General features: G+C 44.7%; 1 protein-coding gene across 1 annotated transcript in view; it reads right to left on the bottom strand.

The window, feature by feature from the left end:
* The window catches only part of LOC135387380 (growth arrest-specific protein 1-like), a 46,069-nt gene extending 19,869 nt beyond the window's left edge, over positions 1 to 26,200 (bottom strand). Inside the window, exon 1 of the mRNA XM_064616602.1 lies at positions 25,439 to 26,200. Coding sequence (XP_064472672.1) covers positions 25,439 to 26,130 — 692 coding nt within the window. The 5' untranslated portion in view covers positions 26,131 to 26,200. The remainder of the gene's footprint in view (positions 1 to 25,438) is intronic.
* Between the last annotated feature and the right edge of the window lie 1,277 nt (positions 26,201 to 27,477).

Genomic DNA, 27,477 nt, shown 5'->3' with positions numbered 1-27,477 from the left:
AAAAAAAAAAGACTGTGCCCGTGGGTGGGCAACCTACGATTAGAAGAGCAAAGGACAGGGAAACCAACTGCAAAAATAGAGATGCACATAGTTTCGACGCTGGACCACAGTCTGCTCTCAAACACTTGCCCTCCTTGAAAGGTTCGAGAGACCAGCGAGACTCTCTCGCGCATGGGCGGCAAATGTCAGTGCACCATCCCCGATACCACGTGCATTTTCTCTAGAGTGCACACGAGGACGTTTACCTGTTTGATCCTTATCAACCCTACACTCTTATTCCTAGCACGTTCACTGGCCACATCAACATAATCTACTACGCGCACTTTTCAACGTTTAAACTCATCTTTCAATCTCTCGTTTCTCCTTAACAACGCTCGAAAAACCTCATCATTGCGAAATCTACGCGTACATGACGAAAAACAACCTACGCAACGCAGGAAAGAGTGAGAGAGAAAAAGAAGGGGTACAATAACTAGAGGACCGGTGACTTTTCTACGCGGTTGAACAATTTCTTTTCGCTGATGCGGCATCGCCGCTTCCTCCGCGGTCTTTCCTGACCTCATCACAATTCAGCGCGCTGTCTCTCATGTGTCAACCTTTCTGTTGGCTGTACTTCTTTATTCCGCGTGCCGCGTTTCTTTCTTTGCCTCGCGGGAGCACGCAGTGTTTTCCTCTGGCTAGAGGGGCCACGTGTTGAATATCAAATGAGCTAGACAGTGCCTGCCCTTTAGGCATGGAGAACGCGCGTCCGATCGGAACTGGGTGTCTTGTGTTGCGAGCTAATAGAGGCATCAAGGAGCCGACTCGAGCGGTATATTAAGACGGGACGTTTAGCAGGGAACGCTTTCCTTATCGCATAAGCGGGATATTGGTATGTGGGACGTCCTTTCTGACTTGCGGCGTAGTGCTATGCGCGTACTCTTTATTGTTTGTTTGTTTACTAAGTGACGTCGAGGACACTTCCGCGCAAAATATTGTGCCTATAGCATAACATTTCTTATGTAGTTTATGCTAGCACACAGCGTTTCAACGGCACTTCCCATTCCTGCCATTTTGGTTGTCTTGGATACGGGATTCGTACCTTTGGCATTTACGACTTCGCGACACGATGCCGGATTGAATTCGCTTCAGAGCTTTGTGTGTACAAAACACGACGCTTCATCTGCATTGAGTAATTGCGCGAGCATAACATGGCATGCGGGTACGGGTAGATTTTGGTAAGCTATTATGTATTATCATGTTCCGATTTACATTGACTGTGTGGCGCAGTAGTGACTACGCATTGAGTATGCATTATTCAACACTAGCATTTATTAATTAATTTAGAAATGCGGGATTGTGAACATCTGGGATTTTAAACGGTGGAATATCGTGGCATCCCCGTTTTGTGCATACCATTATGGAGCACACAATTTTGTTTAAAGAGTGACTGGTCTTTCGTGTCATTCGCTCATTTTTTAGCTGCTGTCCTCTAGCGGGTAGGCAGTCCAAATTTATATCAGTCACGTGGACAGTATTGAGTGACGCCAACAGACCCCGGACCCTGCGCAGCGCTTAGTCCTGAGCATGTTATGTGATGAAGTTGTGTTTTTAGGGTGCTGTAACGAAAGGATATAAGTATAACTGACGGTGTGGGCAGACATATTTCTGCCTTCTTTCCTTTACGATGTTGGCCTTCAGCTTTATTTCCATTCCATTTAATGTATCTACACCCGGTACATTACCCCAGTATTTCCGCCCGCGTCTTCTTGCCTTACCCCTTTTGACCGTGATAAAAACACTGTACCCCCCACGAGGGCACGTACCGCAATTCATTTTCCAGAAATACGCCCCAAAAGATTTAATGTGTTGTCCCACACTCATTTGAGCCGAGCTTTGACGGGCCTTCAGAAGTCTTTGTCTCTTTTCATCTCTTTCGCTCCCAGCTCGTATAACTAAGGTCGCCCAGCGACATTTTTTACGCTTTCGGCTCCCCGCGTTTATTACCGAAGTATTTTGCGCAGAAGCAGCGCTCCTCCGAGTCCCTTTAGAAACTTTAAACTACGTGCGACTGCAAAAAAAGAAGTTACGACCTTCAACTGGTGAAAAGCCACGCATGCATCCCGAAGGGACGACGTAGAGAAATACGAGTTGTCTCTTCTTCTTTATTTCTTATTTATTTTTTTCCTTTCCCTTATTTACAAGCCGTGCTGAGGGAATAAAATACGACGAAGAAAAAAAATAGGCACGAGGGGAATTGCGGCGTCGCGTTCGCTTCAATCTCAAAAAGCGCGAATACCACGCAGTCGCAGCAGCAAAAAACTAAAACGGAAACAGAAACCGTATATGGTTCGAGGCGTGAAGCGTACGTGTGCGCGAGTGCGAGGCTTAGAATTTCGCTTGGACGCAATAAAGCGGGCTCCACTGGATGACATACATATGAAAGCAAATGGCGGAGGACGCCGTCGCGCAGTGTTCGTAAAAGTATACCTTTCTGCAGTGCCGCGTGTTATATATGGCATGCAAAAAGTCGAGGCTCGCGAAATGCCTATCACCCAATTCGTTTCGCAAGGTCACCTTGTTATTTATCTTGATATATATTTTGGGTATTTATGTGTATTGCTGTTGTGTTACTCTTTGTGCATTAATTTATTCGCGCTTCACAGGTACTACTTCTTGGTGCGGGGTACTACCGTAAGGTCAAACGTGAACAAGTTATTTATTCTGCAAAAGAAGAAAAAGATATTCGTATTATTGATTATTTACCGTATAATCACACCATGCACCGTCGGACTTTTGGAGAAACATGATTTGTTAAAAAGTACACAATTCGTACCGATATACTTTTGTTCTTAGCGAACAGCACGCCTTTGTTCGATTTGAGCCTTGAGGGAACATTTCTGTCGCTAACTGTTGTAAGGGCAAGGTTTGGAAAAAAGAAAAAACTCCGTCGAACATGCTCAGCAAAGTATTAGTTACATTCTTCCATGTACCCTGAATCACTGTTCACTTAACCCACAGCAAGTATCACGAAAAACTATTCAGCTGTGTGTGCACTTATATTCTTAATTACCGTTTTGTACTTCGTCTTCGTTACCAATGTCAGTTGTATTGGGAGCTGTGAGCCTGTCCAATCGGCACGACGGCTTTTTTTTTTTTTTTTCACACTTTCCGCAAACAAATGGTTCGATATATTGCACAGTATATTTTGCACAATGGTTTGATATGTTCCACAGCAAGTTTCTCTGATGACGTCGGTGTACAGCACATTACGTACATTTTTGAACGACTGAAATGTTTCGCGACAGTTTATGTTGTTTAGCATAGTGCAATAATTTAATCGTGATCGAACCTTCAGTGCACGAAAGTAGAGCACAGCTGCACTTGCCCGATCAGCAGTGAAAGAAAAATACCGTCGGTTTCTTCCTCCAAAATATCCCCATCGCCCAGTGGAGAGCTTGGTTCGGCAGTCGAACCAGCTGCGCCACCAGCATTGCTTATGTGCCCTTAATGCCTTCTGACTGTTTGTGTGTCATTTGTATTCTGCCAGTTTCAGCGATCTATATTTATATAAAGAGAGATGGTGGCGCAGCCTTTGTGTGCTGCAGCCGATCTTGAGAAACAGCTGTTGCCTAAAAACGGTTTTCCAGAATGGTTCCGGGGTGCTTCGTATACGGTGGCCTGGCTCCAATGCTTCCGACAAACTGTATACACTGCCACTGTATTGTAAGAGACGTTCTGGGTGTCTCTGCGTGAATGCCATGTTGAGTGCGCGTGCAATTTATATGCTCCACTACGCGTACGAGAGTGAGAGAGAGAGAGAAAGAGAAAGACGTCGTGGCGCTGCGGCTGATGTACTTAACTTTACTGAACGACTTCGAGAATTTTCGAACGAATTTGTGGCAGCGTGTCTTCTGCCGTACGGAGTGGAATGGGAACAACACAGAAAAGGATGAGCCAATAGAATGGGATTTTCGGAGAGACAAGGGCCAGGAAACTTCTTTCTTTTCGTTGTAGAGCATATACTGCAAGCATCTCTGGGAAAATGGCGAAATTTGTCTCGAAGCGTCTGAGGGTAACCCAAGAAAAGACCAGTCTCTAGTTCTCCTTCCTCTTCTTTCCATAATGTGAGTGTTAGGGTGCCCAAACGCTTTGAGGCCCCAAAGAAGTACGGTGTCCTCAATGCGCACGCCCAGAACCCAAAAACGGCGTTTTCCGCAGTGGGTACCGCTGACGACTCCTCCTTCCTTTGGGGCTCCAAACCGCTCGAGTACCCTATTCTAAGACTCCCTATTGTCATTGACTCGTGGAGACGACGAGCCACGTGCCGAGCTACATCGGCATATAAACTGCATACTTCACGGTGCAAACAAACCAACTCTAAACGTATTATAGCTCGAATGACATCTCCCGTGATGCAGGACGACATCCACCGGTCATTTTCTGGTCAAAGCGCACAGCCGCATCCATCCTCGCGACGCGAGGCTCCAGCTTAGTAAGTCCCCTTTTACACCTTCGAAAGTCGCCGAGATACAGAAACGCAATCAAAATGTTAGATGAGGAGATTCGTCCCACGCGCGGCAGAAAGGGCTTTAAAACGCATCATTCGTTCGTTGGTCACGTTTTTTTTTTCTTCTTTTTTTCTTTTCGGCACTTCGGCGCGTCAGAGAACAGGAAATGAAAGGAGGAGACTGGCTAAAACACTTTGAGCGGACGTCTCAATAAATTTCCGGAGCGCGCACGTTATAAATCAGGCTCGCGAAATCATAAAAAGGTCGACCGCAGTGGCAAAAGTGTTGCCGTTTATTTCTTCGTGGAGGCGACAACATTTTCTGGTTTCGTTTTAAACTTTTACGCTCTTTCCCCCTTAGTGTGTACGTATGTGTGCGAGAGTATAACTGCCGTTCGAAGGACTGTTCCTTGTGCAAAATTTAAAAGTGAGCGATTTGTCTTCGAGCTCACTCGTGGTCTCGATGTTATGCGGGAATGTTATCTTAAATTCAGAGATACTGACAGCGTCGGTGTCATGTCTAGTGCGGGCAAAGTGGATGATTGTGAATTATGGTAATATCTCGCGCAGTGGTATACCCGCGTCGGAGAGACTTTTAAATGACCCGAAAGAGAAAAGAAAAACTGAGAGAGAAAAGAAATATGGGACATGATGAATATAATCTGGTAGCTTGGAAGTGCCTCGTCTCAGCCAAGCAGGCCTGCTTGCCCCTCGATCAGTTAAATGATCTCATTTCGCTCAATTGACTCTGATTGATTGATTTAAAGAACAAAATAAAATGGGTATTTTTGGCTTCACTATTGTGTGTATTTTTGGTGTGAGAGCCGGGGAATGGCCGAGCGGGTTAAGGTGTATCGCTCGTGAGTGGTAAGGCTGGTAGCCAAGGTCGTGCTGAAGAGCTGGTGGGTTCGAATCTTTCCGCCGGCTGTGCTGTCTGAGGTTTTCCCTGGGTTTTCCGAAGACTTTCCAGACGAATGTCGGCACAGTTGTCCATGAAGTCGGCCCAGGACGCATACTAACCCCCTGCCCCCACTCCTTCCTGCTGTCCTCTCTCCATCCGTCCACATCTGTACGCCGCTGATAGCCACAGTTCCTTCGCGGCGCTAACACGGAATAAAAATTTAAAAAAAAATCCAGCACAGTTGACTCTGTTTCCATCTAATACGTTCGAATGAGGAAAAGTGTCGCCGAAAACTATAGGATGTTTCACGGATATAGAATGCTTTTTGTCCTAGACTATCTGCACAACTCATCCGTCACTTCTTCACGCCCCCTTGTACGGCTGTTTTCATTAATGATATACACGTCGTTGATTTGTATCTGTTACATATTTTTTTTTAAATCTCTCGGAGCAGCACTGACACCACTTTTGCGTTGGGGGGGGGGGGGGGGGGGGGCGTTACGTGGCCAGGCGTGTACGTGTAGGAAAGAGCGTGTAACAACTGGACGACTAATTACATAAAATTCATTAATTGACCTTTTAATTAGATGTTTTCGCGATAATGCGAGGCGACCATTATTTGAATCCACCCTTTCCCTCTCAAAAATCCCGAAACGAGCGCACTTACTTTGAGACTGTGTTCCGTGTTAAGCTGGGTTACAGTAACACGGCGCTGTGCCTAGCTTGCCGCACCCCAGCTACGATCCCCCATATCATCGAGGACTGTGAGCGGTACACGTGTGAACGCCGGGTACTTCGAGGCCAACTTGAACTCCTCGACCATAGACCATTCAGCCTGTCCAAAGTACTTGGCCCATGGAGCTCCCCTGCGCATCAGTGCCGGGCTCTTCGCTCCCTTTTTGCTTTCATGCAAGCCACTGGACTCCTCGAAGAGCTCTAAACAGAACTCCGACCTGTCGTCGCTTCAGTCTCACCATAATTCATCCTCTCGTATTAACTACTGTGAAGTGGGGTAGGGTCCTGTGGCTACCACGGAGAAACATCCCTTGTCATCATCACTCTTCCATCATTTATTGTTGTTGTTGTTGTTGGTATGCAAATGAGCCGAAACCAGAACTACGCACTCCTCGATCGCATAAAACGACATCGCTTCAGCTTATCTGGGCCGGATACTGCAGGGATGGGCATAAATACATCTTTTGAGTACTTAAGTATAAACACAAAATACTTTGTTGAAAGAGGTATTTAAGTACTCTGCATAAATACTTTTCGATATGAGTATTTAAATACAGTATTTAAATACCTTAACTACTATCATAAATACTGTGAGTAAGATGTCATCCGGAATTACAGAAATAATAATGATCATAACAACATATCAGCAAGGAACAACAGCATTTATTTGTTATTTATCATGGCGATTTTAATATTACAAGTTTCTCGAAGACTGCATCCTCTAGGTATATTCTGTTCGGCCGTAGAATCAGATTCGCAAAGGAGAACACCTCTCCACAGGTGATGATGAAGAAAGGTTCGTATTAAATTTGACGAAGATGCTTCGTACCATAAGGTAGTCTGGTAGTCCCGACCGTTGTCCGCAACAACAGTGGAAAACTGACCATCCAAAATTGTTTGTCGCATGTGTGTGCTTGCGAAAACAGGGTATAACTGCGCGGCTCTCCAAACTCTGCTTTGCCCTTCTTACCGAAACGTCAAATGCAGGGTATATGAGCCAGTATCTTGCATATTTAGGAGTATTTATAAAGTATTTAAAAAATAAGTATTGAAAAATTCTTATTTAAATATAATTACAAATACATTTTCCAAGTCTGTATTTAAATACAAAATATAAATACATTTATGTGTATTTCATGATATTTAATTTATATTATTTTTTATAAATACATGTATTTATATTTTAAATACTATTTTAATTACAATGTATTTAAATCCTGCCCATTCCTGCCGGACAGCGGTATATCTGGCTAACAGATCTGCTCGATCGCTACAAAACACCCGGCCCTCAGACGCGAACGCCCTTTCCCTCAGTTTGCGCCGGAGAAGTGTGTAGTTCTATGCCTTCATATCATCGTCATCATGTATCTCTCTCCCTCTCTCCCTCTATGGTTTCGCCTCATTCTCATAGAAAAAGTTTATATATCAAAATACGAGCTCGTTTCAGATTTGTGAGAGAGAAAGTGGATTCAAATAATTGTCGCCTCCAATTCTGCTGTCTCGCATTTTCGAGGAAGCATCTAGTTAAAAAGTTAATGAATGAATTTTAGATAAGTATTCGTCCACTAGTTACATGCTCTTTCCCGCAGGACTTCCGCCTGGCCGTGTAACCCGCTCTCAAAAATGGCACCAGAGCTGCTCTCACGGCTCTTCTTTTTTTTCTTTCTTTTTTGTTGTTTGTTTGTTTTGTTTTGTTTGTAACAGATGAGAAAAAAGTACCCTGTATGTTGAATTTCGCTAAATGGCGGAAGCTCGACGAAGAAGAAGATCAGTGTTACATTAACGATGTAGACTGCATTAGCTGTTTATTTATTCTGTGTTACCGCCGCGAAGCAACTATAGCTATGAGCGGCGTGCAGATGTGGACGGATGGAGAGATGACAACAGGAAGAAGTAAGGGCAGGGGGGTTAGTATGCGTCCTGGGCCGAGTTCAGGAGGAACTGTGCCGCCATTCTTCTGGAAAGTCTTCGGAAAACCCAGGGAAAACCTCAGACAGCACAGCCGCCGGTGGTAGGATTGGAACTCACCACCTCCTAGTCTTCAGCACGACCTTGGCTACCTACGAGAGGGACGACTTAACCAGCTCGGCCATGCCGCTGGTTGGATATTAGGGGTTATTCCAACGAAAGTTTGAATACTTTTAACAGTTCTTTTTTTTTTTTTTTTTTTACAACGATAAGATTTAGAACTCTTCTTGCATAACTTCTCATCCGTCGACGGCGTCATTCATAAAAAGAGGTTTCGAGTCATGCCACAAACAAAGATAGACATATTTTTTGCAGCTCAGGCGTTAAATGTTATCATAAAGCTTGCAAAAGGGGCAGCCATTTTATGTTTTGTCAGTATGTCCCTCTTTTGTAAACTGTGATTGCCACATCAATGCGTACAGAGGTCCGTTGCAGTTTGTGCACTTCTAGAAACGTTCCAGGACAGTATTTCGGATGTCCTACGCCACACTCCCTCAGTAAAATGCAGGTCCTTGTAAATGGAACAGAGTCTCCTGGACGCTTCTGGTTCCGTTTAAAGAGATCCCACTGTATCGAACCCATTTCCCCCTGCTATCTATCAGTATTCGAGCACCCCAATGCATTCACTACAAAATAAGCTGACTCACGGAATCGAGTAGCACAAATTTATCGCCCGCCCACAAACGAAGGGACAAAGGATTACGATTCCTTCTCCCCCCCCTTCTCTATTCTGTATCTCTATATGACTACAAAAAGCAACGGAGACACCGAGTGCTCATCAATCCACATTTTTTGAAGCCCACATGAAAGCTGGGAATAAATCCCCCTTGCCTCACCTCTGTCCATCCTCATTCCACTTTTAATCGCCCAATCCTTCGGCAATCATGATTCCAAACATTTCCCCCAATAAGAAGAAACAAAACAGATACAAAACCCCTTGCCTCCGCAGGAGCTTCTTCTTCGAGACCCCACGTCAGAAAACTTACGATGGACGTGTAAACTGCTGATATACTACCCCTTCCTCTTCTGCGTTTGTGATAGCCCGTACGACTCAGATGAGGATCTATTTTTCTTCTTTATCAAGATAGAGTCTGTCTTCTTGGAGCCTGGGCGGTTAAATATGTCGCCTCGATCTTTCTCTTTTCCTCCCTCCTTCGTTCTGTTCTTCTGTTGCGTGTTGTGTGGTCTTGCAGTTGCGCCATTTATCTGAATGAAGAAGCTAGCGTGAGGGGTATTTCCGTGCTCCAACGGACCGCGACGGACGGTAAGAATTTTGTCTTATCGTTCGTGCTCCCTCTGTTAGTTCCGACTGCTAACTGTGGCTTTGAAGGCACAGAGCAGGCGGAGAGCGTGGGTCTCGCGTCAGGGATGACGTTAAAAAAAAGAAAGGAAAACAAAGAGGAAAGAAGAGAAGAAGAATGAAGTTTCGATTTCGATCTCCTCGTGAGGCAGTAATTTTATTTCGGGATGTACGATTCCATGGTGGTGTTCCCTACTGTTTTCACAATATTGCCTTTTGATTTTAGCTCAGTGTGTACAGGTTACATTGCCTGGGAGGCTCGTTATTTCCCAATTCTTTTCTTTCCTTTTTATTTTACATTTATTTTATTTTCGTTCATTTATTCATTTTTTGCGGAATAGCAAGCCGACATGCCTTTTAGCTGACCTTTCCTCCCTTTTTTTCTTTATTATAATAAATATGCCCCCCCCCCCCCCCCCAGTAGAAGACTAGAGTTCTAGTCTCCGAATTCGTTGATTAATTACGAGGCACAGTTCACACATATGTACATTCCTACAAGTAAGTCGTGGCATAATCCAATCGATAGGGGTAGAAGGTACCTGAATAATACACAGAAAACAGGAACAAAACTGGAGTGAAATAAAGTGCAGCCAGCACATTAAGTATTTGGTGTTTTTAACTTGCACGATAGACGTTAAATGTGATGTGTGCTATGCATGAATCACATGAAAATAAATTATACATACGCAAATAAGATGAACATGAACATGTACACTGTAAATGATGATGATGCTGCGGATGAAGGGCAACTATTAAAAAAACCTTCGATAGGAATAGAGAATAGAGTGATGGTGATGTTCACGCTGCCATTCGCAAACCAAAAACCAAAAACCAAGCCAGGGCTGACAGCATCCCAGCTGTCTTTCTTAAGGCCTATTCGATATCTTCACACCGCCGCTAACGTTTATATTTAACTTGTCGCTCAAGTGCAATGCGTTTCCTATTCTGTGGAACTCCTCCCTGATTGTTCCTGTCCACAAATCTTCTAGAGTTCACCTTGTGAATAACTACAGACCAGTTAGTATATTATATGCGCCTTCGAAAGTGTTCGAGCAAAGTATACACAGATATTTATCCTCGTTCTTCAAACGCAAAATTGTGGAAAGACAGCATAGCGTTGTGAAGGGCAGATCGACTCTCACTATATAATTCGGTGTCTTACATGTATAGTTTGTCTCCCCACTGTCAATTCGCGTGATCAAATTGGTGTTGTCTATTTTGATGTCTCTAAATAATTTTATTTGATGCATCATGATCTCCTTCCCAGCAAGTTAGCATCGTACGGTATTTGTGACTCTCTGGTGCGCTTTTTTGAATGGTATTCACCTCATCGTTCTCATTCTGTCTCTGTCCATGGTGCTTATTCAAGTGTACTTCCCTATATCCTTTCCTATATCCTATTTCCTATATCTGACGTTCCTCGGGGATCCAATCTTGAACCGCCACTGTTCAATGTCTTTGTTAACGATATCGTATCATGTGTTAAACATTCCACGATACTGCAGTATACTGTCTTACCTTAAAGTCATGAAAGTTATTCTCACTCTGATTGTGCATTGCTACAGGAAGACGTGACTGTAATATCATTTCTTGGTTCTCTCACAATCATCTTTAAACCAATAGCGTTGAAACTAAGGCAGTCTCGTTCACTCCTACAAACAATACCACTACTTTTCCCTACGCATGCATTGTATAAACAAAAGTGCAGAAACCGACACTGAAGATTTTTGTTTAGGTTTAAACCTAAACAAAAAATCTTCATTTTTGTTTATGTGATCTTTTGCACTTTTGTTTATGTAATCTACAGGGCTTGACTCCCCTCTTCGTATACGCTTCTACTCAGGCACTGATGAGATATGCCCTGATCTCGGTGTCCCTTTGCGGAAACTCCACTTCCGCGAACATGTCATGGCGATTAGGTCTTCAGCGCTATGTTTGAATCTTCCAGTATCTGTGTTACAGTTTACAAATATTGTGTTCTCCCAAGACTCGAATACGCGTCAATGCGTGGAACGCATATGCGTCACTGATGACGCCTTGAAGCAATTCAGAAAAGAGCTCTTCACACTATTCGTTATTTCTTTCTACGTCACATCACGGACTTTAAGTTGTATGATTGTCATGATCTATTAAGGCATTGTAACTTACTCCCACTGAATGCACGACGCAATATTGCTGATGCTTTATTCATATACAAATGTGTACATTCATATCTTGACTCTTCTTTTTTAAGTCGTCTGAGCTTTTGTACTCCGCGAGCTGTTTTCCGCAATCCGCCTTCATTTTATGTAAATAGATTCTGTCCACATGCGACCCTATCCCACGATGTCAAATCCTGCTAAGCTCTATTTCGCACTCCTCTGACATTTTTTCTCCGTCCTTTGCGTCCCCCAAAAATGATGTAACCATGTGCCTGCCGTAGCAATAACTACCTCTCTGACCTCTTTATTTTAACATAGTTTATGTAGTGCTTTTTCTTCCCCTTTTACCTTCACATTATATTGCTTTGTTGTGTGCGCCAATACCATAAGGCCCTTGTGGCCGTTCTTGGGCATCAATAAAAATTATAATTATTTATTATTATTATCATTATATTCCTTTTTCGATATTGCACGGCAAAATGAGAATCCTCCTTTTTAGAGCTTTCGATAAAGCAAACACCACGCAGTGAGAGGCAAGTGACCCGGGTTCGAATCGCGGCAGCAGCTGTGCTGTCTACGGTGTTTTCCCTGACACAGAGGCATGTGCCTGCACAGTCTCCGATGAAGTCGGCCCAGCAACAACAACAACAGATAAATTAATGATGATGAATGGGGAAATTCGCCACATGAGGTTCGGCCCACTACCCCAAGGCACAGTGGACGTAATGAGATGTGTCCTGAAGATGAGACGACGAACGATGCTGAAAAGGGGGTCGACAGTCAGTGGAAGTCAGCCCAGGACGCAAGGTTTTATGCTTTTCTTCATTTAGTACGGGTAAAATGAAAGGCACAGCAGAGTCCCTGTGATTTCGCCGATCCTTGCCCATAGAATTGTTCAGAAACTTTTACATGTGAAAGCAACCTAAAATCAGTGTCATGTTCGGTCATCCATTTGGTAACTCCGTGAGTGAGTGTGCAAACGAAAAAAAAAAAAAGTGGTGATGGTGATATATAGAAGCAAAAATGGGGAGATGAGTCACGACTAAATCGGACTGGCTACTCCAGTCAGTAATCGGAACCGGTATTTGTTTCGGTCCGGTTCGGGTTCGGGTTCAGGCATATTGGTTCGGTTCGGGTTTAGCTCCGCTGAACCAAAATTATCAGCTTGAACCGGTTCAGGTATATCGGTTCGGTTCAGGTTCGACTCCGGGAGAAAAGAAAAAAAAAAGAAGCGGTCAGCGGTCGGAACCGTTGGTCGGTTGGAACCGTTACTTTTTCGGTCCTGGTTTAGCCGGTTCATCGGCAGTAATTTTGCTACATGAAAGCGAGCTTACCCTCACCGCACACGGTTGAATGAGAAAGGCGTGAGATAACCACTTCAGGAAGCGTCTACTGCTGCCTCGCCACGACCACTTGCTTCACAAGACGAAGCGTTCTTAGGGAAACGCACGAAGTTTTGCATAGTTTCGGTTTCACTCTCTGCCTCTTCGTTGCACAAGATGATCAGGACATCCGAAGGGAGTAGCAGGGCTCTGATATTTTATTGTATTGCACTCCCGCGGTCGTCTGCTGAAAAGGAAAAGGGAAGTGCTGGAAGCCTTTTGGCAGAACCCGGTCAGGGCCCGCATTTGTTCCGGCAAAGAACCGGCGATACAGTCACAAACCTTTACTCTCATCTGGCATCGTACAAAAAAGAAATAATCGGAGAAAAAGGTCGGTCGATAGTACAATTAGGTATTTCAGCTCTGAACCGATTACCGAACCGGTAACCGTATCATTTTTTTTTTTTTGGTTCAGTTCCGGTTCGGTTCAGGACAAGAAAAAAAATTGTTCGGGTTCGGTTCGGGTTCGATGGAAAATAACGTTTTTTTTCCTGTTTTCGGTTCGGGTTCAGTTGCGGTTCCGATCCCTGACTCCAGTACACCTACGTAGAGCAAAAAAGAAAAAAAAATGAAAGGAAAAAAAGAACGGCGGTGGAAACATGTGGAAAAATAACCCCCTCATAGATTCCATACAAACTTATAAATATGACAGCAACACAGGACGAGATATCGAGAGAGCTTCCGTCTAGGTTATGTTTGTAGCTGTTAACGCACGTTATTAGCGCTCCTGTACTCTATCCTCGGACTCTTCTGTTTTCTTTTATGCAAGTCAAGTATAGTAATTGGTTAGTAATTGGTTGGTTAATTCCATCTTAATCATGTTAAGACCTTGCTTACTCAGTAGCGACAACAGATAATTTATAAAGAAATGCTTTTCAACGCATCAAGTCCGAACTCCGCCGTGCCGACCCCATCGGCCCCCTGCCTGTTGGGACTAATTAAAAGCGACTTATCTCAGCAGAAGAGCCCCGCGCTCTCCGTGACGGGTTGGCTTCCGGTACCGTTTGTACGCGACATTCATCCCGAGCCAACTCTGGCTATGACAAAGCGGATGGAATGCACAACTAAGCTGTCCGATAAATTCCGGCCCTGCCTGCTAACAGTTGCGAACGTAAATACCACGTGCTGCCAGATCGCATTAACAGCTCGGTAATACGTTCCTGTCAAGAAGAGCTACATGTGCCTTGCATGACTCGAATAGCGTATATACATCGTCTGCTATGATTAATTAAGTTTTTGTCCTTTTCTCAACGGTAGAAAGGGCTTCCGAATATACCCGACAATGTGGGATATTATGGCATGGTGGCGATTGTTCGTCAGGTCGCCAAGTATAAGTCTCTATTCGTGTTTGGCGCTTCCTTGTCGGAGTGTAAGATTTCAGGACATTCGGGGCATCTCCACCAGAGGAGGTCGTAGCTAGAGTTGGACATACGAGAAGGATGGCAGACGCTATGCTGACGGGGAAGCCGAAAAATTTGTTTTGCTAACGCGAATATATTACATATTTGCTTTCAAAGCATGTAAACGTGTTCAAAGTACGTCGTCTCTGACGTGTGTCTTCGCAACATGATCAGTGTACAAGCAACAGTTTGAAGCATGGTGGCGCACTACGTTGTGACTCGGAGGCGTCACGTGCCCGCCTAAGCCAGTTACAGACGTCTTTAGATTCGGCGGCGGGCGTTTACGCGTAGGAGTTATGGCTTCTTGTCAAGTATACCTCAACCAGTCTAATTATCGCTAGAGAACGAATTGAAGACGGCGAGAGGAATGAACATCGTGTGGCAAACATCCGAGGGGGGCATGTGTTTAATAAAGTGAAAAAAAAAAGAAAACGGAAATGTCAGTCAGGCTATTGCCAGCTTGCTATTCCGAAAAAGAAAGTGAAAAATAAACAAAAGGAAAGAAAAAGAAAGGAACTGAAAAATAAACAAATAGAAAGATGAAGAAAGGAACTGAGAATAAACAAAAGAAATAAAGGAAAGGAAAAGATGAAAGAAAAACAGGCACGCAGTGCAGTGCAGTACAGGCAAGAAGGAAAGTTCCAAGAATGTCCAGTCAGAGGGCAGACGCAAGGCCAGAGTCATTTAAGAAGCGGAGCAGGGCTGTGGTGATGGCCCACTGAGTAGGCCGAGGGACGGGACCGAGGAGGGTGGCCATGGACAATGTGTTGCAGCCCAGCTGTATTAGACGGCGATGGAGGGCTTGCCGTTGGGGAATGTGCTGCTGGCAGTGCAGAAGACAATGGGGAATGTCGCCCACCTCGCCACAGCTGGAACACAAGGGGGAGCTGGATTGGCCCATTTTGTACAGAAGCAATGGGGTGCGGACAACGTTGAGACGGAGGCGGTGCAGCAATGATTCCTCCTGAAGACTGCAGCGACACGCAATGAAAAAGGTAGCCGAGGGGTCGATGGACTGCACGTGACTGTTGTAGGCGACGGCCTGATATCTAAATGCTTGGGCACGGGCTGCACACCGGCGGCGAATAGCTAAATGGCAAGCCGAAAGTGTAAGTGGTGGACGTGCAGAGGCGAGGGTCTTCAAATGACCTTATAAGGTTCAGTCGCCATTCTGCCCTTTGCCCGACATGTAAAAGATGATGTATGGCCAGGACTTCAATATTTGACAAAATTTCACAAAAACATTTCTAATCTATAGAGGTACCACACGACAGAATCCATGGGGACTGCGCAAAAGTGACGGCTGAAAGACCTTATTGAAACACTCTTGAATTTTGAAGTCTCATTGAAGCTCCGTCAAACTTCGGCCCCAGGCGTAATGTTGCGCGTAATAAATTTCTCCGAGCTGGTGTGAATTTATCTCGCAAGGGCACTAATACCCCGATGACAGCACGAGCTCAAGATTTCACGCTGTTAAGTCGGCGCAAATTCCTATTATAGTGCTTGCGTCGGGAATTCTGTCACTCGCATACAATGAAACACCCATATTGCCTGTTCCGCCCTTTTTCAACCTTTAATCCAACCTCTCATCCTCCCTCGTCTCCTCGCTCTTTCACTTTTCTTTCTTTCTTTTTTGTTGCCTGCTTTTCCTCGCGGTGAAGCCTTGTTTTCATCCCGCCATCCCAGGATTTGTCAGGTAGTTAAGACATTTCGTTTTTCTCTGCGAGTCGCAAGTGTGACGTGCAAATCCTTCCTGGGGACGACGGGGTGTTAGTTACACCTGCGAGAGATTGGCTGATAATCCCACATGATGAATTAGACCGGTGGCAAACTGGGCGTCTGCCCGTGACGGCGAAGAACAGCTTCGTAAAGACGCTCTGATGGGAGGAAGCCTTCCCAGTGTGCACGGGAGCACAAAGCGGAAAAGAGACGTGGCTGTAGCTACGTGTTGAAGCCCTGTGGCGTCTCGTTGTATGTGCGTCTCAAGGGCTGTGTACATTACGTCGTCGAGCATCTTCTTTTTCTCGACGCGTTTGTCCGCTAGCGTGAGAGGCGTGTTGTTTTCGCCCGGGAGGAGACGACAGCGAGGGCCAACTTGTATTGGTCATATTTCAGCGGATAACATGCCTTCTGTTGAGTATTCTGCGCTGAGGATTCTGTATGAAGGTGGCACATAGTTCCTTGTTTCGCAGCGGCCGTTGAAGATTTTCTGGGATTGAAATGATCTATTGGATTCACAAAAATGTGTGAAGAAAAATTTCTAACGCATTCACACAAAAATGAACACCAGACACTGGTTGCTGATCTTCGTGTACTCACCCGGCAAACACTGAAGTAACACATTCATATGCGCATCTTTTTTTTTTTTGTCATCTTTGTCTTTAGTCTATCTCATCATTCATTCACCGTTTGTTAGTTTATCCTTTATTTCCTAATTCTTTTGTTTTCTTTTTTATTTATTTTATTCGTCTTTCATTAATTTTTTCTTTGCGGAATAGCAAGCCGACGTCCCGTTTGTTTTCCCTTTGGTATAATAAATATATCCCCCCTATTTTACGCCGAGATTCATAAAAATGTAACTATATACGTAGTGTGTGAATACATATCGACACGATTACGAAGCGTAGATTGGTGAAAAGACATTCGCTCTAGATGCAGTTCTTGGGCTAGCTTGAATGGATTGTGCATCGCCATATAAATGATTCTTGCCCCACAAAAAATAAATAAATAAATAAAAATAAAAATCTACTTTCGAGCGCGTGCGCCGTTGATGTTCACGTTGGCGAAAAAAATAAATAAATAATAGGGAGAGATTGAATTCGTCACACGACAAATTCGGCTTCTCCCATAAACAGACCGAAGAAAAAGGAAAAACAAAAAGAAATAGAAAAGAAAAACCGCCGTTTCTCCGACGCATTCGAATTAATTTGTGCATTTGTAAGCGTCGCATATAAATACTAGTATAAGTGCAGAAAAGTTTACAATCCTCTGCACTTATGAAATGATTCTGAAGGCTGAACGTAAGTTTTATGTGACGGCTTCGATTTTTGTTGTAAATATGTGTATTTAGCGAGCGGTCAACTGCACGCCTTGCACCCAGGGAATGTGCCGCAGAAGTTCACGTTTATGTGTACAGTTTGTCCGTCCTGTTACACTAAACGCGATAACGGCGTCAAAACTGGAGTATTTTTCTTTAATATAGAGCTCTAGTAGATCTGAAGGCGTTCACGCGATAACGGTTCAAAAACATAATTTTTTAAATAGTTGACATAGTTTTAAAAATTGTAAACTCTCTGACATCACATTGCCGATGCTGGGTTTTAAAACTTCCTTTATCGTATAGCTTTTTTTTCTTATTCCGTGTTAGCGCCGCGGAGCAACTCTGGTTATGAGCAGCGTACAGACGTTGACAGATGGAGAGAGGACAGCAGGAAGAAGTTGAGGACAGGGGGTGTTAGTATGCGTCCTGGGCCGACTTCAGGGAGAACTGTGTTACCCACTCGGCAGTGCCGCTGGTGGTACCGTTTGCGTAGAGTGCTTTTGGCCAACTAAAATTCGCTGATATTGACAACTGCTGATTACCTTAGCAACGACTGATTGATTGATTGATTAGTAACGAGATGTTAGATTGGAAGGAGAGTGTCCGTATGAGGTCTGCTTTGCGTAGAAAGAGAGAGAGAGAGAGAAATTTTACAGACAGAAAGTATAGTGGAACGGTACTTTGCAAAGCCTCAAGTATTTGCCACGGGGTACTGTGTGACACTGTATAACAAGAGCTCTAGATTTGCTACGGAAGAGGAGCTTTGCTGAAACGCTCCCTCGATGCTGAATTCAATTTTAAAGCACTGTAAAATTAAGAACTCTGAGCTCGCATCTGTTATCACGGCTGCCTTTGGCTCTCACCGATGCCTCGGATCAGTATAATTTGCGAACACCCCAACATACAGTTAAAAATCGCGTCTGTAAAGACCACTTTTTCCGTGCACAAATAAAAAGTCCAATTATCCGTGCGCGAACAGAGACGGTCCCCTTGCAGTTCATTCAAAAACGAAGAGAATACACAATGGGCTCGTTAACGGTCCCCACTGACATTCCTTGGTATTGTGCACACCTGCGCAACTCGGGAAACAAAGCTGAACGCATCGTTTCTGTTATTCCGTTTTCTTTTAAGTCTTGTTCATCTTGTAGCTTCTGCGGACGGTACTTTTGGAGGCAGTGGGACCTGCACAAATGCTGGGATCGCTATTCACTTGTCCTGTAAATGTATTGTCCCACAAATGTCGAGCTTCAAAGGGGCCTTTATGTGACTTAGGGGTCACACCGACAAATACTACGAATACAAAATGTTACTCTCCAGTCCTTCATCAACTAATGTTGTTATCATCGACAGTGCAGCCGTTGTTCTTATAGCTGCCTCTGATACCATCTTGTCCAACAACAACAACAATAAATGTAGGAGGAGTGATGATGACATTGAGATGTCCAACATGTTAGTGATATAGTTCGAAATGAGGAATGTGCATGGAAATACAGGAAAGACTTCCTTTGCAAATAATTGATTGACGTAAGCAAGATCAGGTCATCCAATGTTGAACTTAGGCTCAGTACAGGTGGTAGAAACCAGTGGTGGTAGCCGGGGTATTGGGGGGTTCACCCCCCCCCCCCCCGAAATCGTACCTTTCGTAGCGCATTTGAGAGAGGGAATCGCGAGGGACATACTCCTCCCCCAATGTAAAGTCCCCGTAGAACCTCTCGCGAAATATTTCTTCTGGGTACGCCACCAGTATAGGAACATTCCGGGACACCACTCGTGTGAATGTCGCAAGTTTCAGTAGCACGTCACACTTCTTAGAACTCGACATGAAGTTAACCGTACCATCACACAACCTGAACCCTTTCGCCAAAGCATATCTTCTACGCACCTACCTAATCCTACGTACCCTACGTCTCTTCTCCTACGTACTTACATGCGAGCGTATTAGAATGGCTACTGTCGTTCTAGCGTGATAGTCGGCAATGATGATGATGATGACGATTGTTTTTAGTTTTTATTGCGCACACAAAATTAGTGTAATAGCCTGGCAGGTGGCACAGTCTATGTGATCTTCTACCAAGGAATATACAGGGCATTTTTTTTTTATCCTTTACATAATTTTTATAAAAAGCTACGAGGGCAGCATAGATATCGCTTTTGTGGTTGAGGTGTTCGGCTAGACGGACATCCTGTCGAAGAGCGTATGTAAACTACACGGTGGCTAATCACCTAACATTTGTTAATTAACTTTTGAATTGGGGAATTCTGGGCAAAAGCGAGATAACAGAATGCGGGACAATCCTCGTTGAAAGACGTTTAAAAATCTAAAAATCTTAAAAGACTTTTAAAAATCTTCTAAAAATCCTGAAACGCGCGCGTGCCGTGAAATATCCATAGCTGAACTTCGCTATGCAAATGAGCAGAAACCAAAGCAGCGTGCCCCAGGAAAGCGTCACCTTCGCCGACGGAAGCTTATCTGGCTCGAAAAGCTGTTGATCTGGCCAGCGATCGCTCCAATCATCTCCATCGGTCCAAAACGCGTAGCCCACTAATGTGGGATGAGCGCCTCGCGCTCCCGATGTGTCGGCTCATTTGCATATCAAAATTCAGCTATGTATAGTTCGACGCACGTGCGCGTTTCAGAATTTTTTAAACACGGAATGGCTTTCAACGAGGGTTGTCTCCCATTCTTTTCTGTCTCGCTTTGGTTCGAAATTCCTTTATGTAGGAGCTAATGAATTTTAGGTAATTAGTCAAGTAGTAGTTACATACTTTCTTCGAGAGGATACAACATTTCTATTATTACATCCTTATTACGATTATTACAATCGTATCTGGTGCAAGTGATGTGGAGTTGCTGGCCTCACGCTATAGGGTTTATTCACTGACGTCCTCTCGCCCCATCATACTGACATCATACTGTAGGCCCTCGAAGTTATGTTCCCGCCTTCGTTCGCTGCCATATCCTTTTTAGATGACTATTAACGTCGGAAACATGGATACGCTACAAATCACATAGCACAATTACCTTAGAAGCTCCAAATATATGGTGAGTATGATATGGGTAACGGCTTGGATGGGACCTACAATATGGCGGCCGAATGCAGCACATCTGCCTGCTCAGTGGCGGTCTCCTGAGGATGACGTCATGCGGATAAACCATATAGTGAAGCCAAAATCTCAACTCTTATTTTTTCCTTTAAATCAATCAATCAATTATGTTATTACAACAGTTCTAGCGCATGACAGTATCGTCAGTAGGGTAGTATCGTAATTCATTCGTGCAACGTGCTGCGAGATGGGGGCAGTCTTCCTCCCGACATTGTTGCGATCGGGACACCCCCCACTCTTAAAAATGATTTTCACACATAGCACGCTCCTAGCTAACCATCATCGCGAATGACAACGTTCTCACCCCTGATTTGTTGAAAACGGGAGGAGGAGCCTATTTTGTGCCGTGCATAATGAGCACAAAATAGGCTCCGCCTCCCGTTTTCAGCAAATCAGGGGCGAGAACATTGTCATTCGGGATGATGGTTGGCTACGAGCGTGCTATGTGGTGAAGTTCATTTCTAAGAGTGTAGGGCTTTCAAAAACGCCGTTACTGAACTACTTTGTTAATTGTTTTGTCATTGTCATATAATGAATTTTTTGGCGAATTGTCACGTTACGTTAAGTTATGTATATGTACCCCTTACCATCTATAATGCCTTCCCGCACTGTGGGTATGAAAATAAAAACATCAGAATTCGCTCGTCTTTGTGTCGGGTAGCACAGCAACTAGCAAGAGAACGTTTATTGTAGACGTGCCGCACGGGCATGCAAAATGGCATTAAGAGATTTTTTGCACTTCATTTAAGTTTCCATGTCACTCGTGCGATGCCACATGGACAGTTTTAATGACATTTGCCACAATGCCATTTTCTACTTAATGGGTTTCGCCATAATGCCCACGAAATGCTTGCCCTCGCCTCCATTGTACGCGTAGAGCAAAAAAAAATAAAAAATGAAAAAAAAATTTGTCGGCATAACACTACTTTCGGCTATTAAGACAAGACGGTTTCTTCAATTTTAGTCAACACGAGCATATTTCATGAAAGAAATATTCGAGTTTTTAGGAATTTTTACCTAATGGTGCACGACGACACCAACAACAAACGCAACTGTTTCGTGAGTTGGCAACTTGTGTCGAAAGCATCTGCAAACGAAAGTAGGCCCACGTGAAAACCAGTACAATATTAGTACATTTCAAAATATTCATTTTGAACGTTTCTTCGTTTAAACATCTATCATATTTCTTCTACTTTAGCGAGTGGGCGGCATTATACCTCTGAATGTCGTTGAATGTCAGCAAAAGGAACGTCCGGAAAGAGCTTCGTAAATAACGGCATTATCATGTTGGAACCAGTAGCTCTTAGATAAGACGTGGAAGAAGCTCTGAGCAACAAATGTCGTGTGATAGAGACGCACATATTTGTCTCTTGCTTCTCTTCAAGCCACTGCTCGGGAACACTCGTATTTCTTTGGTATTCGCTTCGATCGTACAGCGTATTGATACAGTTTTTCAGGAGCATACTGAGAAGCTTGCGCTTTAATTCGCAGACTCCAGTACGACAGAATCTCCAAGATATTAGTTGACCCATCATGTACCGTGCATAATTTGTAATTGGAGCACCTGATATTATTTTGTGGCGGCACAGTGCTGGAAATACTCGTACTTTCCCATTATTTGTGAAGCTTCATCGAGCGCTCCTTCATTTCATTTGGCTGCTGCTGCTGGGTGGTGATACCGAATATGTTGACCTGTGGTGACAGGAGGGCATTCTTGTCGGCAATGATACAACCAATGGCGGCGCAACAATATCGCCGGGACATTGCAGACAAGTCTTTGTTGCACGCCGTACACTCTTAAAAATGAGCTTCGCGGCATAACACGCTCCTAGCCAACCATCATCTCGAATGATATCGTTATGATGAGATGATGGTTGGCTAGGAGCGTGCTGTGCGGTGAAGTTCATTTTTAAGAGTGTAGATCCAACATTGTCGTTTTCCCTCCCAGGCCGTTACTCTTAGAAATGAACTTCACCGCATGGCACTCTCCTAGCCAGCCATCACCTTGAATGATATCGTTATCAACACTGATTTGTTGAAAACGGGAGGTGTACGCCTTTTTTGTGACACTTATGCTGTCCATAATTGTCACAAAAATGGCGTACGTCTCTCGTTTTCAACAAATCAGGGCTAATAACGATATTATTTGAGACTATGGTTGGCGAGGAGCGTGCTATGCGGTGAAGTTCATTTTTAAGGGTGCGCTGTCTCCCCTCCCTTCTGCATCGACTTCGCCTCAATGTGGCCTTCATCCCGCAGTTCAGACACCATAGATTAGGGCATGCTTCAACCATGAAATGCTTGCCCATAAAATGCTTGAATGCATCCAATCATGGTGACCACTAGGTAGCTCGTGTTCCAATTGCGGCATGGCGGCAAGCATTCAACACGTCTTCATCGACTGCCCTCTATACAGTTCGAAGAGAGCACTGCTCCAGTCCCAACTGATCCGTATAAACAACAAGCCGCTCAGCCTTGCCGCATTCTTGGGTCCTTGTTCTAACCTTATGCAGCACCGTCAATGCCTGCACTCATTCTATCTGTTCTTGACGCCTACTAGCCTGCTTGAACTCCTCTGACCTCAGAGCTTTTGCCACGAATGCGGAGATGTGATCGTCACAGCACTACATCTCCGGTGGCCGACCGGATGAACTACTATCCCCATCAGTTACGACGCACCCGCGTGTGTGATATCTCATTTGCGTGTGTCATGTGTGTATGCCTCATCTTTTTCATCGTCATCGCACTCATATATTAACACACATACACTGAGGTATGGTACCGCAGTTGTTGCGGTGAATCACCTCATCCTACCGTCATTCATGTAGAAGTAGTTGCTGTTGTTGTTCCTTCATTTCATACATCTGCGGTATTGGGGCATCTGCTCTTAGCACAGCCCGGTCAAAGAATATTGCAATGGTTCCAAATGGGTTTGCAGATTTGTAATAAATAAGAATTGTGACACAATGCGGTAACTGTATTTTTTTTTTCGAGATTCGAAAATCAACGTAACAAAATTACATTATGAAATTTGACTTTATGGTTTTCATTTGACATTATGAAATAACATTATCGCAAGGCATTACCCGCACGTGTAGCGCTCGTCGCAGTTTATGCGATGGTTTAGGTTCGGTGGCATATGTGGCTCCTAGGTTGCTCCAGACGCTTTAATTTGTTTTCATCCTTCCTTCATCACCTTCATATAATGTTCCACGTGCAATGGGGGGTGGGGGTGGGGTACCCACCCATCTCATCGTCAACATCTATTGTTGTTGTTGTCCTACATTATAGCATGCTCTTCCTGTACTCCATTATTATTACGAGAGGGTAGGATGTGTACAGAATAGTCTTCGCGATGGAATATATGGTGCGCTTGTCCGCGACTTTTGTGACTCCAGAACTTCCCCTCTTCCTCGAGTCTTAATGTGGCGCCTTGTCCAACGAAAGAGAGAGGTGTCTGTTTGAGGACATACCGCATGCTTTCAGATAGCTGTCTCTGAATATGTATATCGCTCACAGAAGCAGAGTTGCCCTCAACATCAATCACTGTCCGCCATGGTTAAAACGTCCATCCTCGACAATGACGTGCTTTCTAGGAACCCTAATACTTTAATATGGCTATTCGAATATGCTATACCTGTGCCTGTCATATTGACAAACTGCGATCTCTACTATTGAAATCGGTATAAACAGTATGTTCTCTATTGATATAACTATGCATGCAGTCTGACCCTTTCAGACTAAACGCGTTTCGCAAACTCACGGTAATAGTTGGCTGCTATTTTCGAATCTGTAATTCGGAATGAATTGGGGTGTTATCAATGCGTGCTGGTATTATTCAACTGAAACAAAAACGTTTCTGATAAGCACCGCACAGGACAACACTTATATTGTGTACATGTCAAAAGATGCACGTGCATATGTTCCGCTCTATAGATCCGCAGAGCGAAAACTTGATTCGTCTCGAACGTATCAGGTGCACGTATTTTTTTTGCAGATGCAGAAGTGTTCTCGTGCTCTTTTTGAAGACGAAACTAGATACAGCGATGCCTTGTAGAACGTGCCTATTGTTGCGACTCGCCACAAGGATTCCTTCCCATGAAAGTACGCAGAGGCGCACCGTGTTACCAATTTGGGAGAAAAGGAGGCCAGCGCGGGCTAAGTCGCCCATTCATCCCTGCAGCGAGCCGCGCCTGACCACTACGTAGTGATTGTACACCTGACCACAATAAACAAGGAAGACGTGGCTCATTTCCATGGGAAAAAGGGAACCAGGCCTTACGAATGAACTTTCTGTTTTTTCTAAAAAGATAAATTCACCGCATGACACGCTTAGAACCACGCTGTCACTCAAAACGATAGCTTCGCTTTCCTAGGTTATTGAAAATAGGAAGTGTAGCCCTTTGCGTATCAATCTGGATTCATGGAAACAAACAAACAAAAAAAAAACGAACACTTAAGTTTTGCGTCTCTAACACAGCGGTCTATCCCGAATCGCAAGTAAGGGGGGGGGGGGCGAAAACTGAGGCACATTTTTCCAGTCACATTGTGATAGCTATATGTGGCATTGCCGATATGTGTCTAAAGCTGAAATAACAAAAGACATTCCTTGTGGTTGGTGTGCGAGAAAGAACGGGAGGGGGCGCTGCCATACATTGGGGGGGGGGGTGTATTAGGGGGGGGATCACTGGAATGATGGCGGTTGTTTCTAATAGTGTTATGAGGTGCAGTTCCGTGTTTAGTGTTCGGGCTCCAGCAGCCCGCTGTCTGTCCTCTACGAAACGTGGTCACGTAATATAACTCGTTATTGTTACTCGAAACGGACCCCTACATGGCTACCTTCGCTACGCTATCACTCGGACACAGGATTGCTGCCCGAAAAAGCAGACCTAAATCTTGCAAGAGAAGTGCTGTTTGCAGAGTTTTACCGATGATGTGATGTGATAGAAGAAGAAAAAAATGGGAATGGGGTCTTACCGATGAACTGTGATCACCGCAATCCAGATAAACATCTGCACCGGCTGGGAAGTGGACATCACTCCACTGCTCTTCTTTTGAGGCTTATCATTTCGATAACACAGTTTCTCGGTGTTGGCCCTGATCTTCTGACACGTGAAGTCTTCCGTTCCATCGCAGTAACAGGACCTCAAGGTGTCCGCCTTGGGCTGGCGGTTCAAAATGGCCAAGCTGTTGTTACACCGCGCTGTACACTTTTTGCCGTGGAACATAGACCGGCAGTAGCGGTAATAATAGCCTAGGGCCGCCCCGCACTGCGGCTCGGCCTCACAAATCCAGTACGCTATGCTACACGGTATCTTCGCTCCTGGCGCTGTCAGCCGTTCAACTTCAGCTCTGCACACTTCAACATTCTGCTTGCTCTGTTTGCAAACATCCGAATCGCCGCAGCGACAAGTTGAGAGTTCACGTCCTTCATCGGTGGACGTCAGCGCTGCCAGCGCTCGCTGACACGGCCACGGGCATTTGGTAGTCCGTCCGGAGAGCACAGCGGCACACTGGTACATGTAAGCGTGGAGCGCTGTTCCACAACCTTTCCGATGGGCGCACTTCAGTTGAAGTTCTTCGCATGTTTTCTCCGTGGTTGAAGAAGACGCGAGAACACAAGAAAGCAAGACGCCGAAAGACGTCACCAAGATAGTCCAAGAAGTCATGGCTCGCACGTAGAAAACTGCATGGTGTCGGAGGCGAGCGAACTACCGACGCCGCCAAAGACGGAACAAGTTTTGCAGGACCATCTTCTTTCGGCTCCGTCAGGAGTAGCCTGGGTGAGGGGACGGAGAAGGTGAGGGCAAATGGGGAGGAGGACGGGTCCCTCCCCGCAGCGGCTTTTGTGCTGGATAGATTTTTTGGAAGTCTCTGTTCGCGAAGTCGTCGGCTGCTGGAGTCCGCCGATAGACGTGTTTTCCCGTCGGAGGAGTTTCCGGGACCCCAATAGCTCTTTTTTTTTTTTTTTTTATGGTTCTGAAAAGTTTTTGAGGTTGAAGATTAGAGTATATCTGGGGTCGGGGTTCACGTCACGGGGTGTTCACGTGTGTGAGACGGGGAATGGGGGGTATGTAAGGGGCGGACTGGAGTGGTTGTGTTGTTTTCGAGTGTCATTCGGGCCTTTGTTGTAGGGGAACGCTGAAGGCCAAGAATGAGGTACTTTTGCGGAGGGACAATGATTTTACAGGCGTGTTCCGTTGCTAAGCGGATTTTTTGTGGTTGAATAGGATTAGGAAAAGGGTGAAGATGTAGAAGTGCGATATTGTCATGTTTCCTTTGTGTGTGGCAGAACTAATGGTTTAGTTGGGGGTTGAGAAATCTGTGGAAGAGTGTGAGTACTACTTTGAAGTGCGCGGCACTTGGTACCGTTCTTGTCCATCAGGAGTTCCCCTGTATCAGCAGCTTTCAAGCATTTCACGAACCTCAACTACTGACACGCCAAAGAACTTCACTTAAACATCGGGAAAAAAACGTCGGTCGCCCCATCATTTTCTGTAGCTACACTCTTAAAAATGAACTTCACCACATAGCACGCTCCTAGCCAACCATCAACCCGAGTGACATCGTTCTCTCCCCTGATTTGTTGAAAACGGTAGGCGTACGCCTTTTTGTGACACTTATGTAGAAATGTTAATTGTCACAAAAAGGCGGACACCTCCCGTTTTCAACAAATCAGGGGAGAGAACAATGTCACTCGGGTTGATGGTTGGCTAGGAGCGTGCTATATGGTGAAGTTCATTTTTAAGAGTGTAGCTACACGACGTAACGTTCGTAAATGAAATCGAGCCCTTGTTCCTAAAAAGACATGAAGACAGACTGGGGCTGCTTCGGTTCTTTCGTGCTGCGTTGAACACGATGGTGGACCGAAATACAGTGCACCGGGATATTTTATCGTTTTTAGAATGCGTGGTCATATCGGCAAAGTGCGTCATCAAACTTAATTTACCATTCCAGTCGCTTACGCAAAGTAAAGTGTCTCAAGTGACATGGGTTCAAATCCCAGCCCAGTTACG

Source organism: Ornithodoros turicata, chromosome 3 (assembly GCF_037126465.1).
Source record: "Ornithodoros turicata isolate Travis chromosome 3, ASM3712646v1, whole genome shotgun sequence".
NCBI lineage: Eukaryota > Metazoa > Arthropoda > Arachnida > Ixodida > Argasidae > Ornithodoros > Ornithodoros turicata.
The sequence above is the reverse complement of the archived record's forward strand: the minus strand, read 5'-3'. Positions and strand labels throughout refer to the sequence as shown.